Genomic DNA, 23,385 nt, shown 5'->3' on the forward strand with positions numbered 1-23,385 from the left:
GTTTCCTCAGCTTTAAACTGGGGACTAAAACACCCTCAGTCTCCAGTAAGTAAAAATAATGCCAATAAAGAGCCTCACTCAGTGCCAGGCAACTAAGAAGCTGTTGTTATTACCCATCATTTAAATGGTGGGATAAACAGCGGTGTGTTTGAACGTCCTCTCTCCTTTCTCTGCCCAGTTCGATCAGAAAGAGAAGGCCACCCTCCTGGGCAACAAGAAGGACTACTGGGATTACTTCTGTGCCTGTCTGGCCAAGGTGAAGGGTGCAAACGATGGGATCCGGTTCGTCAAGTCCATCTCGGAGGTGAGCGAAACAACCAGTGATCTCACATCTTCTCCTCTCCGGCTTAAGCCTCTCTCACAGAGACCTCTGCTACAGACAGCCAAGTGAGGGAAGGAGGGTAGTAAGGTAGTAAGGAAGTGAGGAGACCCAGTCCAGCTCTGTGCAGTGCCTGTGGAAAGCTCAGGGACGCCTGGTAGGTGAGCGTCTACCACGCCAAGGAGTGGCCGAGTCCAGACTGTGTGTGAGACCTCGGCCCACACGTCACCTCACAGGGTGGGCTGTTCACATTGCAGTCTGCTCATGGTACCCCCAAAGAGATGGACAGCACAGGACACCTTCACCTTTTTTTTCAAAGAATTGGTTTCTTAAAGAAAATCCTTGCAGTTTGCTAGGCTACTTTCCCTATGCCCAGAAAACTTGGATTTGAGATGAAGAGAGTGAAATGGGATCTTGAGAGACATTTCTTAAAATGCCAGCAGTAAGCAACTTCCCACATTAAGTTCTACGCCCCGCAAGAGCAGAATGCCATTGCTTTGCTGTTTTACAAAGCTCCGGGTGAACAGCAACACACTTTCTCTGTCTCATAGTCTAGTCCATCTGGTAGTGGGTAACTTTGCACGTTAGGGAATCCACCTAGATTTGAGACAGGAGGTTTATACATTTCATCTTTCTTTTCGGTATCTCATCAGTAAGCCTAAGGTCCCTTTAAAATCAGAGCACATGCTCCTTGGCTGGCCTCCCACGAAGGCCACAGGGTCGTGTGCTCTGGGAAGAACTCCCCAGCTGTGCCACCTGGAGCCGGGTAGGTTTCTTCTTATACAGAATGATAGCGTTAGACATGCGGACACTGAGGGCTGGGCATTCTCCACCAGCTGTACCTTCTGACAGCTGAGAAAGTGAGGGAAGATCCTGGCTCAGAGGAATTGGTTTAATGTCCAGATGCACAGACAGGTCTTGTGAGCTCATGCCTGGTGGGACACTCAGGTACCTGATTAAGTGTTGTATTGCTTCTCTGTGTAGTGCAGTGAGTTTTGATTAGATGCTAACAAAACTTAAGGAATTGAATGATGAAAGTGGACCCATGATCTCAAAAAGTTCTTAAAAAAAGGTTATGCAGTATCTTCATTTGCTATACAAAGGAACTATTGTTGTTCCCTTCCCTAAAGGATGTTTAAAAAGACCTTTTAACATAACTCCTTTCACACATATAATAGATTCAGTTAATAGGCCTGACTTAAAATGTAGCCTCAAATGTTTGCCTTTAAAAAATTAAATGTTCTAAGTGCTGTTACTATGGCCATTTTATTAATAAGGACAGGCCCCTCCCTTGGGAGCTTATAGACTTGAGCTGTTATGTGGGGTTTTTTTTTTAGATTGAGCGGGGCCTGGGTGTGGATGTGTGTGTGTGACCGATACGCTTCATTTCATGATGCCTTGCTCAGCTGTTCTCAGCTGCCTGGGTTCCTGGTTGTCACCACTGGGCACTTTGTTCTCACCTCACTCATAAATGGAAAAGCATTTGGACGTGGGGATGTCATTCTCCCCGAGCATCTGTCGGGATCCACTCCCTGCGGACATGCCATGGTGGATTTTATAAAGCCAGTGGGTCAGGCTGCCACCCACCTTCATTTCCAAACCTCCTGGCTGTACCCCAGATCCACAAAACTCACACAGAGAAATGTCTTATGAGGTTTCACACCTTCTCATTTTTTAAAACTACCTCATATTGTGGTATCATTTCCTCATGTCAGCAATGAGAAGGCGCAGAGCCCTGAGCTAAACGGTGCTGGGAACCGAGATGTTTACAGCATCGTGAACATGCTGGTTCTGGAGGTCATACCTCGTGTTTCCTGTCTCAGTCCAGCGCCATGGTTAGCTTCTTAATAGGATGGAGGGTTGTTGTCATTGTTCAATCACTAAGTCGTGTCCTACTCTTTGTGACTTCATGGACTGCTGCACACCAGGCTTCCCTGTCCTTCACCATTTCCCGGAGCTTGCTCAAACTCATGTCCATTGAGTCAGTGCTGCCATCCAACCATCTCATCCTCTGTCACCCCCTTCTCCTCCTGCCCTCACTCTTTCCCAGCATCAGGGTCTTTCCCAATGAGTTGGCTCTTCACATCAGGTGGCCAAAGTGTTGGAGTTTCAGCTTCAGCATCAGTCTTTCCAATGAATAGTCAGGGTTGGTTTCCTTTAGGATTGACTGGTTTGACCTCCTTACTGTCCAGGGAACTCTTAAGAGTGAAGTGTTAGGACCATCTTTTGGTCAGACCACTGCCACCCTTCCCCCAACCACCAAGGTAAACACTTCTGACCTTTGAAGAGATGAGAGGGGAATGAGTCTTGGCTTACCCCGGTCAGAGCCAGTGCCTGACAGAACAGGTGCATGTGGTAAGTTGGCAGGTTTTGAGCTCCTGCCTATTTATCCTGAGCTTCTGGGGCTGGAACATCAGGAGCATGAACCCTGATTTGCATACTGATCTCAAGTGTCTTGCTAGGGCCAGGCTCTCCGACCAGCTTACTCTACCTCTATCACAACAAGCTGCCAGAAACCTCTTTAGAAGCCGTTTTTTGTCACTGTGGGGAGAGGTGAATACAGGCCTGCACCTGGACCCTCTATCCACCTCAAGGTTATTGAAACAGAACTGCACCCATTTTTCATTACCTCAGTGTGACTGGGCCACCTAGAAACATCCCTGCCCTCACCCCCTGCATACCTTCTGACTAAACCCAGTGAGCTGGCATAGCTGAAAAGAGATCCCACCAGGAAAGCACTGGCAGATGTATGGATTTTACTGATGGTTCCATGAGGATACAGAGGAGCAGTTACGCCCATCCCAGGTCCCCTGACAGCCCTCTGCCTTTTGCCCTCCTCTCTGTAGCCCACACACGGCCTCCAGCCGCGCCGCCTTGGCCTCTTCGGCTGCCTGTCTTCTCCCAGCACCTCACAAACCCAGCCCAGACATTTGCTAAACGGAGACCATTGTTCCTCAAGGGTACTTCTGCTATGAGGAGCCCTCCATTTATCTCCGGCTTGTTTTCTAAAGATTCCAAGTTAAACCAGACCATTTCATCTCTGACTCTAAACCCAGGGATTCTGAGGGAGCAGAGGAGGAAGAATGACCTTCCAATAGAATCCACAGTAGATGTTTGAGCCTCTCATGACTGTGCCTTCCATGGCACGTTTGCTAGAGTCCACAGATTATTCTCAGGTGGAGGCCTGCAAGACATCTACACACTTTAGGCCTTTTTCTCTGAGGTGACATTCTCAAATGTTTTGTGTTCTTTGAGGGACTTGAGTGAAGCTTGTGTGTAGGGGAGAGCTGGGTGGCATTTTCCACCCTGTTTCTGTTTTTGCCAGCCAGCCTTGGAAGCCTGTGTTTGGAATTGGGCTAACAGCTCTTCGTTTCTGTTTTATCTACTTTTTCCAGCTCCGAACATCTCTTGGAAAAGGAAGAGCATTTATTCGCTACTCCTTGGTGCACCAGCGGTTAGCCGACACCTTACAGCAGTGCTTCATGAACACCAAAGTGACCAGGTAAACACGTGACAGTTCTGGGCTCCGCCCCCTGTGATTCAGGAATGACCTGAAGGCCCCTCGTGAATGGTAATGGTACTGCTTACACTGGGCAGAGAAAGACAAACGGATCTCTTACGTGGAATCTAAAAGCAGTTTGAATGAACTTATTTATGAAACTGTTGAAACAGACTCACAGACATAGAAAACAAACTTCTTGGGGAGAGGTAAATTGAGAGTATGGGATTAACAGATACACAGTACTATATATAAAGTAAACAACAAAGATTTACTATATAGTACAGGGAACTATATTCAGGATCTTGTAATAAGCTATAATGGAAAAGAATTTTTAAAATATAGATGTGTACATATATTGTTGTTGTTCAGTCGCTAAGTTATGTCCAACTCTTTGCAACCCCATGGACTGAAGCACGCCACACTTCCCTGTCCTTTACTGTCTCCTACTCATGTCCATTGAGTTGGTGATGCCATCCAACCATCTCATCTTCTGTTGTCCCCTTCTCCTTTGGCCTTCAATCTTTCCCTGCATCATGGTCTTTTCCAGTAGGTCAGCTCTTTGTATCAGGTGGCCAAAGTATTGGAGTTTCAGCTTCAGCATCAGTCCTTCCAAAGAATATTCAGGGTTGAGTTCCTTTAGGATTGACTGGTTTGATTTCCTTCCTGTCCAAGGGACCCTCAAGAGTCTTCTCTAACACCACAGTTCGAAAGCATCTCTGCTTTGGTGCTCAGCCTTCCTTATGGTCCAATTCTCACACCCATACATGACTACTGGAAAAACCATAGCTTTGACTATACAGACCTTTGTCGTCTAAATGATGTCTTTGCTTTTTAATATGCTGTCTAGGTTTGTCATAGCTTGTCTTCCAAGGAGCAAATGTTTTTTAATTTCATGTACATACAGTGTGTAACCAGATCACTTTACTGTACTTGTGAAACTAACACAGTACTGTAAATCAGCTATCAAAAAAATTGTGATGCTATATAATACAGAGTGGAAGCCATCAGTATCCAGTGATGGAGGGCTGTAAAATTACAGCAAATTAGCTTAAACGACATAGCACGACATCATTTAAAATTGTAATAACGAGGTCTATATAGCAACAATGAAAATAACAATATAACGATCAAGGAAAAAGAATGCAAATCTTATCTGTCCTAATGACAACAATGAAGAAATTGCACAAAAACATATAAAAGGATTAGAAAGTATATGAGAACATGATGTGATAAATAAAAGGTAGGACTATGTAGTTTTTTTCTTTTTAAATTATTGCTTTTGCAGTGAACGATTTTTTCCAACACTTTGCACCAGGCATTAAAGTGTATGAGGCCTCTGAAACAAGTTCAGGAGCCCTCAAAGAAGTGTGATAAACTAAAAGATTATAATAATATTATGATAATGCCAGGCACACGGGCAGTGCCTATCTGTGTCACATCCTGGCACAAGCAGAGGCCTTCACCTGTCATCTCCTCCCCTTCCTGACCACAGTCCTTGGCGCACACGGAGCAGGTAGCCCTGAGCTGTCACAGGTAAGGAGGCCTAGGGAGGTTAGACGCCTTTCTCTGGGCCCCACTGATGCTCAGGTGGGAAGCAGAAACTGGGGTTCAGGTCTCAAAACTCCTGATGCCAGGTGGTTTCCCCTGGTGGATGCATGTCCTTGGTGCTGGCAGACGTGCCTCTCCGCAGAACCACCTGTGGAATCTTTAACACCAGCGAGCCTGGGGCTCACCAGAGACGCTGAGTCAGTGCCAGCCCCGTTGCTCTGGGCTCCCTGAGCTTGTGGCAGCGACCAGATGGGGAGCCTTTGGGCCCCTCGTGCCCCTCTCACCCCATGAGCAGGGGGAGGAGGGCAGGACTGAGAGCAGGACTGAGCGCGTGAAGCGGGAGAGGATATCCGATTAGGAGCCTGTTAGCTGAACCTCTGTGGCTGGCCCGGCTCCCCTTTCCACCTCTGCCACCCGTCTACCTCTGGGTCTTCTTCCAGTTAATCAAAGAGATACTTCTGAATTAAAGAAAAACTCTTGGGGGGGGGGCGGATATTTTGTTTCATTTTGTGTCACCTTTAAGATTTGTGTAAATGCATATTTCTCTTGTATATGCTAAGCTTTGTGAATTCTTGTGAGTTGAGAACCTTTGCACATTTGATTTGAAGGTTGTTTTGTTGTGTTGTTTGGTGACAACTGTCATAAACTGACTTACAGTGTCTCCCAGTTCCCAGACATCAACCAGGTAGCTCATTAAACTCATCAGTGTTGTCTCTTTAATTCTTACTGTTTCACATGAAGTAAAACAGCCACCACCTCAAACTGGAGATATTTTGTTCTTTGACTTTTTAATTCATGTCTGGACAGAAATTAGCAGTTAGTTCAGTGTCCTGTATTGCGTTCTCCAAGAGGGATAGAAGACAAGATTTTCTTTTGAAAAGGAAGTGTTCTTTCCCTTACAACTACCCTTTCCTGGATGGTAATTCAAATGTAAGGTTTCTCACATTCTTTGGGGGAATAGATAGGATATAAATAATAAACAAATAACCATCTAGTTCATTTCAGTAATTTCCTTGAAGAAGAGTGAGTTTAAGAGTTACATATTTCAGTGGTGAAAATCACATTGGGATGTGCATATTTCTGTCTGTCTTTAGTTAATTTAGTACCCTGCGTTGCAATTTGATGAGGCAAAGCCATGCTAGGAGGACTGACTAAATGCACTCTTCCATTATCTTTATTATTCCTATACTTGACCCCTTTTCATGTTTTTCTGCAGTGACTGGTACTATGCAAGGAGCCCCTTTCTGAAGCCAAAGCTGAGCTCTGACATTGTGGGCCAACTCTACGAGCTGACTGACGTCCAGTTTGACCTGGCATCGAGGGGCTATGACCTGGATGCTGCCTGGCCAACGTTTGCCAGGTACTTTGAAGAATTAACTGCTTGGTTGAAAAGAGGGGAAAGAGGTGTTTGAGGTTTTGAAGCTTGCCGTCAGTCTGCTCAAAGCAGTTTTGCTAATGTGGCAAATTACGTTATGCTTGCTAATTTTACAGACATGGTTGCGTCATGACTAGCGATAACATCTGAAGGTTCCAGCCTTCAACTAACCTAGTTGGTTAGGCGGTGTGAGTCGTGGAGATGCATATGCAAAACCCAGGGTTTTCAGATGTGTTAAGGAACTCAGTGTGGGAGCGAAGTGGAAGCAAGTGGGCTTTTCCCAGTTGTGTTCCCATAGCTACAGTCGTCACCATAGACGCCAGTGAGAGGGGTAGAAAGCGCGTCGCGTAAGGGCTGTGGGAAAGCTCGCCTTGCTGTGTGTTCTTCTCCTGCTCCGGCACAGCGCCCGTCTCAGGAGTGAGGTGCCACGGAAGCAGGCACAGAGTGGAGGGGTTTGCCCAGCGCCACACAGCCGGCAGGAGCAGGGCCAGGGCCCCAGAGGCGAGTTCAGCTCACGCTCAGCACTCTGCGTTTTTTTTTTTTCGCTTTCTGTAAAAAAAGGTGTGTTTTGGTTTTAATCCCAAGTCTTTGTATTTCTTATTAGGGACTTCTTTCTGTGGAGGAAAAAGTACTAACTGTAATGGAACCCATGTGCCAACTACTGGGACTTAAGAGCCCACATTTTTGCCATATTTACTTCACATGTCCTTTTCAGAACGGTTCAATTTTAAAATCATTTCAGAATTGCAGAAAAGTTGTAAAAACAGTACACAGTGCCCATCTGTCCTTCACCTCAATTCCCTAGCTATCAGTGTTTTACTACAACTGTTTTTATCATTCTCTTTTCTTTTGTAATTTTTTGGCTGCACCTCATGGCTTGGGGATTCTTAGTTCCCCAGGCAGGGATTGAACCTGCACCTTTGCAGCAGAAGCATGGAGTCTTAACCCCTAGACTGTCAGGGAATTCCATATCACTGTTTCTCCTTATGTAAACCTGGTTTGTTTCCATTCTCATTTGAGAATGTGTTACAACCCTGATTGCCCTTTACTCCTAAGTATTTCATTGTTTATTTCCTTAAAAATCAGGGACATCCTCTCATACAACCTCAGTACAATAGTTAAAATCGGGGAATTGACATTGATACAATACTGGTCTCCAATCTACAGAACATACTCAAATTTTAAGAATTAGGCCAGACACATCTTTGAGCCAGTCTAGGATCACGTCAGTGAATTGTCAGGGGTCTCTAGTCCTTGTTCGTTTGGAATAGTTTCTCCTCTTTGTTGTTTATAGCACAGGCGTTTTTGAGAAGTAGAGGCCAGTTGTTTCGTAAATTGTTCCTTGATCTGAGTTCGTCTAGCGTATTTTCCCATGACTGTGTTCAGGGTAAGCGTTTTGGGAGGAATAGCCCAGGCATTGTGTCCCTCTTGGTGCATTGTATCTAGAGGCACAGGATGTTGATTTGTTTCATTACTAGTGAGGTTAACCATCATCATTTGGTTATGCTGGCGTTAGCCAGGTTTCTCCTGAAGTTTTGTTTCTCTCTTTGTTATTAATAGGTATCTTATTGGAAGACATTTTGAGACTAGATTTTGTTTTTGTTTTTTTTCTTTTATCCTATTTCTTTTAAATCTCTCTCCTGTTAGCATCCATTGGTAAATCTTTCCTGAATCAATTACTGTCATGGTTATCAGAGTGATTTTCTGAGTCCATTTTTCCTTCTGCATTAGTAGTTGGCATTCTGTTTATAAGGAAGTTCTTTTCTTTCTTCTCCGTCTGTTTATTCATTTGCTTATTTATAGCAGTATTGTGGATTCTTCTTTTATTCAACAGGTTATATGCATCACTATAATAATTTTAAAGCTCAAGTTATCTCATATTTGGCCAGTCAAAGACCCTTCAAGCTGGTTCCGATACCTTTTTTTTAAGGAATAAAATATAGATTCAAATAAAGCCGCACCCCATGGCCATCCTTTCTGATTTCTCCCTTTCTAGAAGCAATTACAACCCTGTAGTTGATGAATGTCATTCCCAGATATTTTTGTGTTTTACTATGTGTCCTCATAAATATATATATAGTTTTATTTTATGTATGTATATTTTTTACATTTGCATACATTGAATCACGAAGTAGCTATTCTTTTGCAACTCGTCTTTTTCATTCCACTTTGTTTTTGAGGTTTTTAGCTATTTGCACAGGGAGTTAGTTCTACAGATGTGGAATGGGACTGGCAAACCATGGCCCAGAGGGCAGTGTGTAACACACCTTTGTTTACCTGCTGTCTATGGGTCTGCTTTCAGGCTACGGTGGCAGAGTTGAGCTGTTGTGACAGAGCCCATAAGGCTTACAAACCAAAAATATTCACTGTCTGGCACTTTGCAAAAAAGATGACCAGCGCGTGGTGTAGTGTTCCTTTGTGTGAGTAAAGAGGTCTCTGTCTCTCCAGTGATACAGAATCAGACTGGTTCTGCTTTCTCCACTGTGATACACTGCCAAGAGCACCCCCATGCCACCTCACACACATGTGCACACGTACGTGACTGTCTTCCGGGTAGATGCTGAGAAGTGCGGTCGCCGGGTTGTGGAGACTAACAAGGTGCAAAATGCAGTAATTGTAGATTAAGGGACAGATTCTGGTTAAGTGAAAGTGCATTTCGTTTGCAGTGACTAGTGCCATCAAATAGAACTTTCCACAGTGAGGAAAGTGTCTGGTGCAGTCACATGACCCAGAAGAGGTCTTTCCGCCACATCACCCGTGTATCGTACTGTAAAGCCGTGACCTCAAGGCCCAAAGCACAGTGTGACTTCTGTTTACCAGACTGACTGCTGCTGGTTCCTCACTGGCAGACAAGTAATGGCTGGCACCAAAGTTTCTATGAGAGCTTAAACCCCAAACTGGGAAAATAGCATATCGTTCCTTTTTGACAGTGGGAGCAAAGCCACCATGCTTAGACTTCAGCAGTGGAGTCCAGCTGAATGTGTGTTTTGGTGGAAATTGTTGGACTTTGCCTCCTCACTGTACCTTGGTGGGCATCACCCCTGCCACCACCCAGTTGCCAATTGACAACCAAGGCCTCCCCAAGTATGTGTGTGTGTTTCCTGCTCTGATGCAGGCATGTCTGTTCTGCGGCCCCACAGGAGGACCCTGGCCAGCAGCTCTTCTGCTTACCTGTGGAGACCGCCCAGCCGAAGCTCAAGCGTGAGCAGTTTGGTGAGCAGCTACCTGCAGGTAATGCCAGAAAGGCTGGAGACTTCCTGTCTGTCATGTCCTTGCCCCGCCTGACTCAGGGGACGTTTTCAGACACCTGGTGTTCCAGCCCCAAGCCACATAACCCCTCAGTCCTACCCGCTGTTTCCTAGAGTCCAGGTTTTTACAACCAAAAGGAATTTAGGCCTTTTAAAAAGTAAGTTATTTTTTAAAACTTTTTGAAGTGTTTTAGAAGAAGTGATTTAGCACTGTGGTTAAAAGGAGCAAGATCATGTCCTGACTGTCACTCGCCACCTGTGTGACCCTGGGAAGGTGACTTACCTTCTCGAACCTTGAGCTCTCTCATCTGTAAGATGGGATCGTAACAATTACCCCAGCCCTGAAGACGGTTGTAGGGAATAGATGAGGGTGCGCACCTACTGTGCCTGAGGGCTTGGCGCGTGCCTAGTGCTCAGTGAATGCTAGTAGGTGAGGTCAGTTTGGTTAATTTTGTTATCTATGTGAATGGAATGTATCATATGGTTTAATGGGAAAGAACGCTGAAATTATTCAGCAAAGCAAAATAAAGAGTAATCAATACAAGAAGCATTCAGAGTAGCATTTTTACCCCATTTTGTGATATAATCACAGTAGGAATTGTGGGTACAGTGCAGTGGGTAAGCAGTACTTTACATATAAGTTCATTTCTCTGAGAGTGACCATCCACTGTGTCACCAGCGCTGGCGGGGGTGGGATGGGAAACATCAATTCCGGGTCTCAGGGGAACTCACGTATGTGGCATTGCATCATGGTATTAGGATGTGCTGCTGACCTTCTCTGGCAACTGCTTTGAGCGAAGGGGTTCCAGTCCTTGGAATAGCTCCATAGACTTTAGGTCACCTAATTGCTGTATTTTTCCTTCTGTTCTCATTAACTTCTAAAGCTTGACCAAACAGCTGTGTAGCTTCATCCCCAAGCCACTTATTTTCCATGTTTCTGCCCAGACTCAGGAGATGGCCTCCAGCCTGGACCTGAGCAACCCCTTAAACAGCGAGTCCCTGGAGGGCTTTGACGAGATGCGGCTGGAACTGGACCAGCTGGAGGTGCGGGAAAAGCAGCTGCAGGAGCGGATGCAGCAGCTGGACAGAGAGAACCAGGAGCTGAAGGCGGCCATCAGCCTGCAGGGAGAGCAGCTGCAGGTGGAGAGGGAGAGGGGCAGCGCCACCGCCAAGGACAACAGTCGCCTCGCGGACATGGTGGCCGAGCTTCAGAAGCAGTGGGAAGTCACCCAGGCCACGCAGAACACCGTGGTGGAGCTGCACACGTGCCTGCAGGCCCTGGAGCTGGGGGCTGCGGAGAAGGAGGAGGATTACCGCTCGGCCCTGCGGCGGCTGGAGTCCCTGCTGAAGCCCCTGGCTCGGGTGCTCGAGGCCACACGTGACTCCCCGGGCAGGAGAGACCAGCCCACGGCCGATGTCCTGCAGCAGCCAGCCACAGCCGAGCAGACGGCCGCTCCGGCTCTGGATGCAAAGGAGCGGGAAGAGCGCGTCCCCAGTGACTCGGCCCTGGAGACCCAGGAGCTGGCGGTGAGGCTCCAAGCCCTGGAAGGCGAGAACACCCGTGTCCAGGAGCTCAGCAGGCAGCAGGCAGCGCAGCTGGAGCAGCTGGCCGGGGAACTGCAGCTGAAGGAGGAGGCCCGGGCCTACCTGGAGCGCCTGGTGGAGGAGACAGCCCTGCTGCGGGAAGAGCTGTCCCGCCAGGGGCAGGAGGCAGCCCAGCTCCGGCGCCAGCTGCAGGAGTCGCTGGGCCACTTGGGCTCGCTGGAGGAGGAGCTCGCGGAGGCGAGGCATGAGGCGCGGCGGCGGCAGGAGGAGAAGGAGCTGCTGGAACGGGAGGCCCGCTCGCTGACACGGCAGCTGCAGCTCCTGGAGACCCAGCTGGCCCAGGCGAGCCAGCGCGTGAGCGACCTGGAGGAGCAGAAGCGGCAGCTCACCCAGGACAGGGACCACCTCAGCCAGAAGGTGGGGACGCTGGAGCGACTTGCTGTGCAGCCAGGCCCAGGTCTGCCCGGCGCAGCTGAGACGCCTGAGGCTCCGAACTCCGCCCCACAGCAGGCCTGCGAGACGCCCGAGGAGGAACATTGGGGCCTGCGGGAGGGACAGACAGACAATCCCAGGGTGCATGTGGCCGGCCGGGAGGACCAGCTCCGGCAGGCCCACAGGGAGCTGGAGAAGGAGCTGCAGAATGTGGCTGAGCGCAACCGCATTCTGGAGGAAAAACTTCAGGCCCTGCAGGCTGATTACCAAGCACTGCAGCAGCGGGAGGCGGCCATCCAGGGCTCCCAGGTCTCTCTGGAGTCAGAGCAGATGGAGGCAAGCCTGCGGGCCCACATGGCAGAGAAGGAGGCTGCCCTGCAGAGCAAGGAGGCCGAGTGCCGGCGGCTGCAGGAGCAGGTGGAGCAGGGCTGGCAGCTCGCCGAGGCCCGGGACGGGGAGCCCCGAGCTCTTGAGAGCCAGTGCCGGCAGCAGACCCAGCTGATTGAGACCCTCAGGGCAGACAGAGGCCAACAGGGTCTCAGCCCACCTGAAGAACATGCGCCGCAGGAGCTGGCCACCCAGCTGGCCCTGTCTCAGGCGCAGCTGGAGATCCATCAGGGGGAGGCCCGGCGACTGCAGGCCATGGTGGTGGAGCTCCAGGCCAAGCTGCAGGCCACCCTGGGGGACCAGGAGAAGGTGAAGAGCCAGCTGAGCGTGGCTGAGGCTGCTCTGACAGAGCACAAGGCCCTTGTGCAGCAACTGAAGGAGCAGAACGAGGCTCTCAACAGGGCCCACGTCCAGGAGCTGCTGCAGTGCTCGGTGCGTGAAGGGGCGCTGAGGGAGGAGAGGGCCGGAGAGGCACAGCAGAGGGAAGAGGAGCTCCGGATCCTGCGGGAGGAGCTGTCCCGGGCCAGGTGCAGCTCCGAGGAGGCCCATCTGGAGCACGCCGAGCTGCAGGAGCAGCTGCACCGCGCCAACACGGACACAGCTGAGCTCGGCATCCAGGTCTGTGCGCTGACCGCAGAGAAAGAGCAGGTGGAGGGGGCGCTGGCCCACACCATTCAGGAGCTCCGAGAGGCCAAAGAGGCAGCCTCCAGGGAGCGGGAGGGCCTGGAGCACCAAGTGGCAGGGCTGCAGCGAGAGAAGGAGAGCCTGCAGGAGCAGCTGAAGGCGGCCGAGGAGACAGCCAGCGTGCTGCCTGGCCTGCAAGCCCAGCTGGCCCAGGCTGAGCAGCACGCCCAGAGCCTCCAGGAGACCTCACGCCAGGAGCTCGACACCCTTAAGTTCCAGCTGAGCACCGAGATCATGGACTACCAGAGAAGACTGAAGGTATCCCTCCCCCTAGCTGCCTGAGCTGCACCCACCTCCTGCAGCAGGGCCTGGTGGGTCCCCGAGTGAGTGGGAGGCACCTTGGGCCGTGTGGCCCGTGATGGCCCGAGAATGTCCTATTGTCAGAGCTCACAGCGTTCTTGTCCTGCAAGAACCTGTCAGGGACCCACCTGAGGGAGGGATGCTTTCATTCAGACATCTAATGCCACTGCAGACAAGTTTGGCCCACACAAAATTTTCTTTTGTAATTAGCAGCCAACGTTTTAAGAGCAAATTGTTTGTAGATTTAGTTCAGGGGCTTCTTTTGAAATCTTAAGAGGCCTGTAAACCTGTGCCCCCATTCCTACATGGCAGCAGTCAGCAGGAGCAGGGTGGGGACTGCCTGCTTTAAGGAAACATGAGGCCTCTGGTATTTTCCTTACCCTCATTTATGTACTTGCTTGTCTAAGCCCTTGGGGCTTGTGAGTTCCTGACTGTCTCAAATCCTGTCCCTGAATTCTCTGTCCCTTCAGCTGCCTTCTGGTAACAGTGCAGTTGTAATAAACCAACTCAATTCATTTTCACAAGACCCTTGGGATAGACGAGCTTATGCGTGCCCTAGACTGCACAGGGGAGGAGGGTTAAGAGTGAGGACACAGGCAGACAGACACGGGGCTTTGGCCTCTGCTGCTCATCACGTGTCTGTGTGCTTCTGGGTCTGTGCACTCTCAGACCTCTCCTCTCGCTCAGGCAGCTGCTGCCTTTGCGCAGATGTACCTCCCACCCTGTGTCACTGTATCCTGTGCAGCTCCATGTGGCTCATGCTCCACCCTTCCCTCGTAGAAATGAAATTCTAAGCTCAGAGGCCAAGCTAAATCTCTTAGCTTGACAGGATTGTATTACCAGTGAAGCCCAAAGCTTATTGAGTGGGAGAAGAAGTGGCTTGTTTTTACCCACTTCAATGAATGGGGCCAAAGGAGTCTCAGAACAAGCACCCCACTTTTCTGATCCCTTTCCCATGCTCTCAGACCTCCAGTGAAGAATGCAAGAACCTCAGGGGCCAGCTGGAGGAGCAGGGTCGGCAGCTGCAGGCCGCCAAGGAGGCCGAAGGGAAGCTGAAGGTAGGCCTGAGTCCTGGGGCCCCGGGGAGGTACTCCTGCCTGCCTGAGCAGGGGCCGGCCCATCATCCACCTGGTCATTCTGCTCCCAGACAGTGGGCCTGTTGGGGAGGGAATCTCGCTTGTCTCTCACCGGACCATCAGGAGGCCCGCCTGCGGGAGATCCAGTGGCCTCCCTGAAGCTGCTGTCAGCTCACCTTTGTAGATGCCCTGTGTCATGGCCCTGCCATTCCCTGGACACCTGGCTGGACCTGCCAAGTGTGTTTTTTCACACCACCCCCCGCCATGTCTTTGGAGAAGAAAATGGCAACCCACTCCAGTATTCTCGCCTGGGAAATCCCATAGACAGAGGAGCCTGGCGGGGTACAGTCCATGGGGCCGCAAAGAGTCAGACACGACTGAGTAACTAACATGCGCACAAATCTGCACATGTTCTCCAAGTCAGTGATTCTGACCAGAGCTGGAGCAGGGGTGGCGCTGAAACCTGTCTTCAGGGCTGTGATGTTTTTCAGAAACCCCCACACCCTGCAACCATACCTCCATCCCCACCCTGGAGCCCCTACACCCACCACAAATGGCCCTAGTTGATGCTCAGGTGACATACTTACAAACGGGAATCTGTCCTGTTCCACACACATACTAGTTATTGGCCTCTAACACTTAAACGAAAGCCCCTCCCATTAGAAGTGCGCCAGCCAGATGGGGTGGAGCGAGCCAGTCCCCGGGTGGCACCTTGCATGGCTTCTGCAGCCAGGCATCTTCTCCCTGCTGTCCTGTGCCAGGCCGCCCAGGCGGACGTGCAGGAGAAGCTGAGCTGCACCAGCAAGCACCTTGCCGAGTGCCAGGCCGCCATGCTGAGGAAGGACGAGGAGGGGGCCGCCCTGCGCCAAGACTTGGACAGGTTAGTTACACAGTCTGCCCACGGGGCCAGGGGCAGAGTCCTCACAGAAGGGGCGGGTTTGGTCCAGTCATTTAGAAAGTCAACCACTCATTCAGCTTTAAAAAGTCCTTTAGCAAGAAAAGCTGTAGACCCAGGAAGTGCTTATGTCAGAAGTGTGCCACAGAGATCCTTGGCAATCTGCATGTCATGTCATAAGCCTGTAGAAGCTGCAGGGAACCTTTCTCTTAATCCATTGTCATCTCTGGGAGGCATATTTCAGTTCAGGAACTTCATGCTTTGGTAAAAATAAAATGAAATAAAAATTGGGCAAGTGTCATGATACTAACAACAGCAAACATTTAAGCCTAAAATGTGGCAGGTACCATTTTAAATATTTGATATTTACTTGCCTATTTAATCCTCCCAACGGTCCTGTGAGGATGGTATTATTATTTAATCCCATTTTATAGAAGAGAAAATTGCGGCTCAGAAGAGTGAAGTCACTTTCCCAGGGTCACACAGTGTATAAGTGGTGATGGCAGGACTAGAACTTAGAACATTTGGCTCCAGAGTCTTTTTCTGAACAACTACCCTAAAAATATATACATACAGATAGTTTTGTGTTTTATTGTATTTTGTTTTGTTTTAGGGAACTGATTTGTGAGTTATGTGTGTGCATGTTTTCCCCAATATGAGTTTTGACATGAATTCTTCATCAGTGACATGACAGGCTGCGGGGTTAAGTGTGAAGTTCTCCCAGCTCATTCAGGAGTGAGTAAGTGAGCCAGGGAGCAGGATAGGCTTGTCTTCCTGCAGACTCTCTCGTGCTGTGTCTGTGGAGAGCACGTCTTGCCATCACCCTTTCATCATTTCTTTTAACCTTAAAATATGGCCCTCCCTGTGTCCAGCCCCAAGGCTGCCGCATCTTCAGACCTGGCAGCCCCCTGGAGCTGTGTGCATCATCAGCCCACCATCCAGCGATGGGGCCAGGCTCATCCTGCAGGGGATCCTGGCGCCAGATTGCATGTGTGCTCCCAGCAGAAGCAGACACACCAAACTTCCCCGAGGCTTTAGCTTTCCCACCCATTTCCTACCACCTGCTTCTAGGCCTGACCCATGCTCAGCGGGAGATCCAGACCACATTGGATGCTTAGTAGCCTGCATGTGTATTTCCTCTCATCTGACTCTCCTTTCGGAGTTCAATTCCTGTAGGACTCTGGCGGCCCTGAGCCAGGTCGTCTTCATGTGACAACTTAAATAGAACCTCTTAAGCTGGTGGTGTTTTTTTTAATGCTATAACTGTGTGTATGTCTGTGTGTCCCCAATATCACTTCGGTGGACAGTGTCTCATAAATAGCCTGCTGACAACTTTTTACTGGACATGGCAAGGCTGGAATAGATACAGATTGATTAGTCAGGCATAGCCCTCTAGTCTTATGGAGCTTTTGTGAATGCCTTGGTTCATAAACCATCCTTGGAAAACCACTGCTTTAGGGGACTGATAAGCTGAATGAGAAGTGGGCAAGGATGGGCAGACTGTGGTTCAGCCAGCCCCTCTCATAGCCTGAGACTCTGCAGTACCCAGAGAAGGATTCCATAGGCCTCGAGGTCTCAGGTTGAACTCCTGGCCATGCAGAGTTAGTGCCTGCTCTGTGCCCAGTGCCATACCCCATGTGTAGAGTCCCAGAGAAACGTGGGGGACGGGTGCTCCTCTGCCTGGTCACCTCCAGGAAGTTGCGCCTCAGTTCTTCCTGTTCTGACTCCTTTTTCCTCTGCGTATCCACCCGCCATCACTGACCCATGCACCTCACCCACTGGGCTCCTCTCACAACCTCAGTTTTCTCCCAAGAAAAGTGGTGCGGAGTTTGACCCACCTGGGGTGCTCCTAGTGACCTGAGGTCAACCTCCTCTCCTGAATGTCCCTTGTATTTGTTGTGGGGAGTAGCAGTGTGTGAAGAGTCTGAGTGTGTGAGAGGAGGTTTAAAGGCTTAAGAGAATATACACCCTGTGAACGGAACAGTGCCAAGGGGCTTCCCCAGGGAAGACAAAGGCAGGTAGGGCAGCGGGACTGCTTATTAGAGCCTGGGGTTAGCCCGGGGGGAAGGGAGAAGCTGGAAATAGTGGGTGATCAGGACAACTTAGCACTCCTCCACCAGGACCCAGAAGGAACTCGAAAGAGCCACCACAAAGGCCCAGGAATATTACAACAGACTCTGCCAGGAGGCGGCAGACAAGGAGAAGAATGACCAGAAGATGCTCGCTGACCTGGATGACCTGAACAGAACCAAGAAGTACCTGGAGGAGCGGCTGATAGAGCTGCTCAGGTGAGTGTCAGGACAGACCAGGGGCCTGGGGCTTCCACAGAGCCTGGCTTTTCTTTAAAGAAGTGTGACTCTTCTTGAAGGGAGTCTTGCAGGGAAGTGGGCCCCTGTCTGCTTGTGTTCTGTTGTAAAGGCACACACACGTGAACAGGGTCTACTCAGGCCCTTGGCAGCCTTAAAAGACAGGATTTCACTGTTCCCACTAGTGTGCGTCTGGTTTGTATTTTCGTATTGCTGTGTTGATTGTTTTCAAAATCTCCGTGTACTCAGCCACAGAGTGACAGTCAAAGATGTTTAGTATCCTGAGGGACTTCTCCATTCCCTTGCCCATCTCTCACGAGTCCTTTTTTCCTCCTCCTCCATCCGACTCTCCGCAGCACCTGGGGCCCCACACTCCAGCGCCTCAGGTAGCAGTTATGCTCAGTCAGGTGGCAGACAGTGATGTGAATGTGTGACCCGGGCTGGAGGGGCTCTGAGAAGTCAGAGGACTTGGCTGCGCTGCTACTGCCAGGTCACCTTACTTCTTCAGAGAAGATCGAAATCTGGATTTTTGTGTGAAATCAGCCTGAGTTTTAAATGTTGGCAAGTCATTCCAAAAAATTTGTAAAGCTTTTTGTATGGGAGTCTTCTTTTTTGGCTGTGCCCTGTGGCTTGTGGGATCTTAATTTTCTGACCAGGGATCGAACCTGTGGCCCCTGCAGTGGAAACCCAGAGTCTTAACCACTAGACCTCCAGGGAAGTCTCAGAAATTTTCAAAAATACAAAAGTAAATAGCAGAATGCACCCCTCTATACCTGTCACCCAGCCTCAACATTATGCTCATGACAAAGTCTTGTGTTTCCTGGAGTCCTACCCATTTCTCCCACCTCCTCAGACTGTTTTGAAGCAAATCCCAAACTTCCTGTCATTTCATCTACAATTATTTTGGTACATGCCTTCGTAACACTGGGACTCTTTATTTTAAACAACCACAATATCATTACTATGCTTAAAAATTTACTAATTCCCAATGTCATCAAGTATCTATTCATTTTGAAATTTTTCCAGTTGCTTTATAATTTTTTCTAGTCAGAATCTAAATTAGATCTGTATGTTGCATGGTGATAAGTTTCTTGGATCTCTCTTACTTAGGCATGGTTTCCCCATCATCTCTCCTCTTTTCCTTTGCAGTTTACTTTTAAAGAAAGCAGGCCATTTATCTGGTAGAGTTTCCTGTAGCCTGGTCTTTGCTGATTACATCTCTATGGTGTCATTTAACATGTTCTTCCGTCTTCTATGTAGCCTATAAATCGATAGTTATAACTAGAGCAGTAGTTCTCAACCCTGATGCAAATTGCAGTCACTAGGGGAGCTAATTAAAGTAACACTCAGGTCTGGACCCCACCCAGACCAACCAGATTGGAATTCCTGGGAGTGGGGTCCAGGCATCAGTGAGAGAGAGTTGAAACCACTGCTGTACTAGACACTGGCTCAGACTCAAAGTCTTGTCCAGAAAACTCCATAAAATTGGTGTATGGTTTGGGTCTTTCTTTCAAGAACCACATAAGATCTGGTTAGCCCTTTCTGTACACCGTCAGCAGCCGCACATAAGCGGCGCCTAAATGTTCTAATTCATTTGGGGTTTCACATTAGCAATAATAAATTTTGACTAGTTTGGAAGCTTGAAAACTCTGCCCACGTGCCATCAGTTTGCAGACTAGGAATTCGGCATTTGTGACCTCTGCGTTCACACACCTTCCAGAGGTTTGTGTTGGAAAAGCCCAGGTCCCAGCACAGTTGCCACGTTCCCAGGGTCTGGGCGCCTGGCCTCCCGGGGCCGGACAGAACAAGCTGTGGCCCAGTTGGGAGAATGACGCTGGTCCCAAGAATGAGTCTTCCTGCTTCCTGACAATGTCGGGCATTCCTGAAAAGTCTGTGTTCTGGTTTATGTTTCAGGGGAACGGTCTCTGGCTGACTTCGGGTCCCTGACTGGTGAGCGTGCCAGCTTCTCTCAGGGCCTGGGTGGCTTTGGTGTGGCTCTCAGCCATCAGTGTCTCACATGTTGCCAGGGCCATTAATTGTTACTTAGACCATAAAAGCAAGAAGGATCCCAAACACATTTAAGATTTGGGTGGGCGGTACATTCCTGGTTGTCTGTCTCACAGCACGCTGGCTGTCGTGTAATCGTGGCAGCACGTGGCAGCCTAAACTTTCAGTGGCCGTGTACACTGTCATTTAGACCCCTGGGCAGCTGGTGACCCTGTTGGTGCTAGCAGGTCTTTGCAGTTGCCAGAGCCTTTTATGGACCCCGCAGGCCCCCATACCTTCACATGCGTGGTGTCAGATCAGGACCCACACAGTGGGGGACTCTTGCTGAATCTGGATCTGCTGTGGGGTGACAGGTGACCTCAGTATCAATAAAAGTGAATTCCCCTCCTGTCTTGCAAAATTCAGAAGCAGTCTTTTGAAGTGAATCCAGAGGTAGTTCTGTCATTTTCATGGACGCTTTCTTCTGTTTTTCTAATGTGGCTCTGTCCCAGGGACAAGGATGCTCTCTGGCAGAAGTCAGATGCCCTGGAATTCCAGCAGAAGCTCAGTGCTGAGGAGAGGGGGCCCGGGGACATGGAGGCGAACCACTGCCTCGACTGCAAGCGGGAGTTCAGCTGGATGGTGCGGAGGCACCACTGCAGGTCAGCGAGTGGCTCACGGGCAGGACGCAGAGCCAGAGCAGAGGGCTCCAAATGGGGAGTTAGGGCAGACGTTGGCATGGCGGCCACTTGTCTAGGAAGAGCATGTTGTCTTTTAGTTTTGAGGGAACCAGTTGAGGAGTGGGTGTTAGGCAGGGTCCCAGCAGGACACTCAAGGATCCCCGAAAGGGAAGAGAGTTGAATACAGGGCATGTGGGCAGAAGTGAAGGGACCCCCAGGGATGTGGGGCACCCAGAGACCCAAGTCTCAGCACTCGCTTGGCCTGCGGGGATCAGAGGAGAAACAGACCACGGAGAGAGCAGGGGCTGAGGCTTCACCAGAGGAAAATAGAGCCAAGACCTCCCTGCCCGCAGGACCCGAAGACGGGCAGGCAGGAATGAATTTCTAGTTGGGACAGGGGCATGGAGAATCGTCTTTGGTTTTAGAGCGCAGCCCCCAGGTGTGGGATGCCCACCTGCATCATAGTGTCAGGGAAGGGGGCTCAGCCTGCCTGCTAGGACCCTAGGAAGTAAAACTTCCTCCCATCAGGTGTCACCCAGGCGACTTTCTTGGAGTCTTAGGAGATGGGCCTTGAGGCCGTGGTCCAGAGTTGGGGCAGAGCTGGGTGTGATGAGCCATGTGGCGCCCAGAGCCCAGCCCAGAGCCCAGTCTGGTGCCGAGCAGGGCGCTCGCGACCCCTGTGTGGCGTCCTTACAGCCCATGCCCATGTCGTCCCCAGGATATGCGGCCGCGTCTTCTGTTACTACTGCTGCAACAACTACGCCGTGAGCAAGCACAGTGGCAAGAAGGAGCGCTGCTGCCGGGCCTGCTTCCGGAAGCTGAATGAGAGCCCCGGGTCCCCTGACAGCAGCAGCTCGGGCACCAGCCAGGGGGAGCCCAGCCCCGCGCGATCGCCTGCCCAGGCCGCACGCCAGGCCGCCGGAGGCCAAGGTCAGCTCCCCCACTGCCTCCGTTCTCCTGGAGCCACCCTCCCCAGCTCCCCACTGTGGCTGCTTAGCTGGGCCACGCCTAGTTCAGTACTTCCAAAATGAGGCGCTGAAAAGGTAGTACCACCAGTCTGAGACTTTCTTTTTGATGTAATTAGGATGGAAAGTGAATTGAAAAGGGAATAACTTTCTCCAGATATGATTCAGTATTATTATTTAACATGAAGTCTGTTTGCCTGTTAACTCATGTACCACCAGTGGAACACCACCCCACACTTTAGAAAATGCTGTCTCCCAGGCCCCAGCCCCAAACTTCTGTCCCAGGGTAACCGAAAGCCAGGCGTTGAATCTGGAAGTGAGCGCATCCTTCCCTGTCTTTCCAGAAGCTGGTGTTCTCACGCAGTGACGGACGGAGAAGGACACATTGTCCTTCACCTCCTCTCACTCAGCTCAGTAAAAGAACGTGGCATTTGGTCCCCGCTGCTTCTGCTCCAAGCACAGCCTCGCAGACCCTAGCCCAGGCCGCCCGCTCAGGACCGGACTGTGGTGTAGAGCACGAGGCGGGCAGAGCTGCAGTGACTCGGGCGGCAGTGAGCGTCCTCTGTGCTCAGACATCACTGCCTCCTGCAGCCAGACCCCTGCATCACTCCTTGGCCTCAGTCTGGACCCAGGCCAGCCAGCCTTCAGAGACACTGTTAGCTCCTCTTTTGTTTAAATGGATCATCAAGGAGGTTGGCCGGCTCCATTATTTATACTGGATACAAACAACTGCTCAGGGATGGGGGAAGTGTACTTTGCACAGCATTAGTGTGTTATATAAAAGTTACTGAATTTTGAAAGCCTTTTATATATCCTAAGTATGATTTATTTATCATATATGTGTTTTACAAATGTTTTCTCCCAACCTATATCCTGTCTTTTTAAATTTTCTTTTGATGAGCATCATTTGGATAAAGTCCAGTCTATCAATTTTTTTTCCTTTATGGGTCAATTTTTTCCTGTTCTTTTAATATCATATCTCTCTTTGTTTAACTCAGGAACTCAAAGGTCTTCTTTTGTTTTCCCCTAAAAGTTTTATAGTTTTAGATTCATGTTTAGGTCTATGGTTCATTTTGAGTTAATTTTTTTATATGATGCAAGCTTTGCCCAAAGATTCATTTTTTGTGTATGGTTGTCCAGTTATTCCAACACCATTGGTTGAAAGGTCTGTTCCCATAGAATTGCCTTTTCTCAAAAATCAGTTGCCTTTATGTATGATTTGGTATCTGGACTTTCTGTTCCACTCCATTTACCAACGTGCCTTTTCTTTCACCAATACCACACTGTTATGATTGCCATAATTTTGTAATAAGTCTTAAAATCAGGCAGAGTGAGTCCTCCAATTTCCTTCTTTATTAAAGCTTGGCTATTCTAGGTCCTGTGCTTTTCCATATAAATTTTAGAATTAACTAGTCAATTTCTACAAAAACATCCTGGTGACATTTTGGTTGGGATTGCATTGAGTCTCTACAGCAGTCTGGGGAAAATTGCCAAAGGAACAGAGTTGAGTCTTCCAGTCTACACGTGGCAGAGCACTCTGTTTAGGGCTCCTTTGGTTTCTCTCGACAGGCACCATTTTGGGTCCCTGTTGCTCATTTTCCCTTCCCTCCTCTTCCTTCCCCCGTCCCCCTGCCAGCCTAAAAAGGCAGGTTCAGGAATGTGGCTGGGCCTATTGAAAAAAGCCAGTCCCTGGTCCCCCTTTTCAGCCTGTGCCTCAAGCCGCCCTCCATCATGCAGACTTACAGACCAGAGGAAGAACGTCCCTCCTAAAGCCTGGCCCATCCAGGAGCCATGAGGCAGGGCCCACTGGGAACTTGCAGCCCAGGTGAACTCCTCTTCTCGCTGACCAGCCCGGGACTCTTTCCCATGCCTGGCTCATTCTGGGTGTTTGAGTGACAACACAGGGTGGCGTGGTGCCAGCGTGCTGATGTTGCCTGTTTTGCTTTCTGATATTCCCTGCCTCCTCCCCGCCTGTCTTTCTGCCTTACTTGCCTTTTCTTCTTTCACCTCAGGCCTGCCATCACAGCTTCCATCACATGCAGGAGAGTGCTTGTTGGCAGGATGGGGGGTGACTAGAACAACAGCATCCACACTGCGTCCTTCCTACCTGGTGCCCTGCAGAGTTGGGCACGAGTCC

General features: G+C 49.8%; 1 protein-coding gene across 2 annotated transcripts in view; it reads left to right on the forward strand.

Moving 5' to 3' along the window:
- Window positions 1-23,385, forward strand: part of FYCO1 (FYVE and coiled-coil domain autophagy adaptor 1) — a 79,223-nt gene that overhangs the window by 16,389 nt on the left and 39,449 nt on the right. For both annotated transcript variants that reach the window (XM_061128814.1, XM_061128813.1), the window contains exons 4-13: window positions 179-304; window positions 3,715-3,821; window positions 6,586-6,729; window positions 9,885-9,975; window positions 10,938-13,298; window positions 14,306-14,398; window positions 15,178-15,296; window positions 17,432-17,599; window positions 20,116-20,265; window positions 21,002-21,213. In XM_061128814.1, the coding sequence (XP_060984797.1) occupies window positions 179-304; window positions 3,715-3,821; window positions 6,586-6,729; window positions 9,885-9,975; window positions 10,938-13,298; window positions 14,306-14,398; window positions 15,178-15,296; window positions 17,432-17,599; window positions 20,116-20,265; window positions 21,002-21,213 (3,571 nt within the window). The remainder of the gene's footprint in view (window positions 1-178; window positions 305-3,714; window positions 3,822-6,585; window positions 6,730-9,884; window positions 9,976-10,937; window positions 13,299-14,305; window positions 14,399-15,177; window positions 15,297-17,431; window positions 17,600-20,115; window positions 20,266-21,001; window positions 21,214-23,385) is intronic.

The sequence above is a fragment of the Dama dama genome, chromosome 24 (genome assembly GCF_033118175.1).
Source record: "Dama dama isolate Ldn47 chromosome 24, ASM3311817v1, whole genome shotgun sequence".
In the NCBI taxonomy this organism is placed as follows: domain Eukaryota; kingdom Metazoa; phylum Chordata; class Mammalia; order Artiodactyla; family Cervidae; genus Dama; species Dama dama.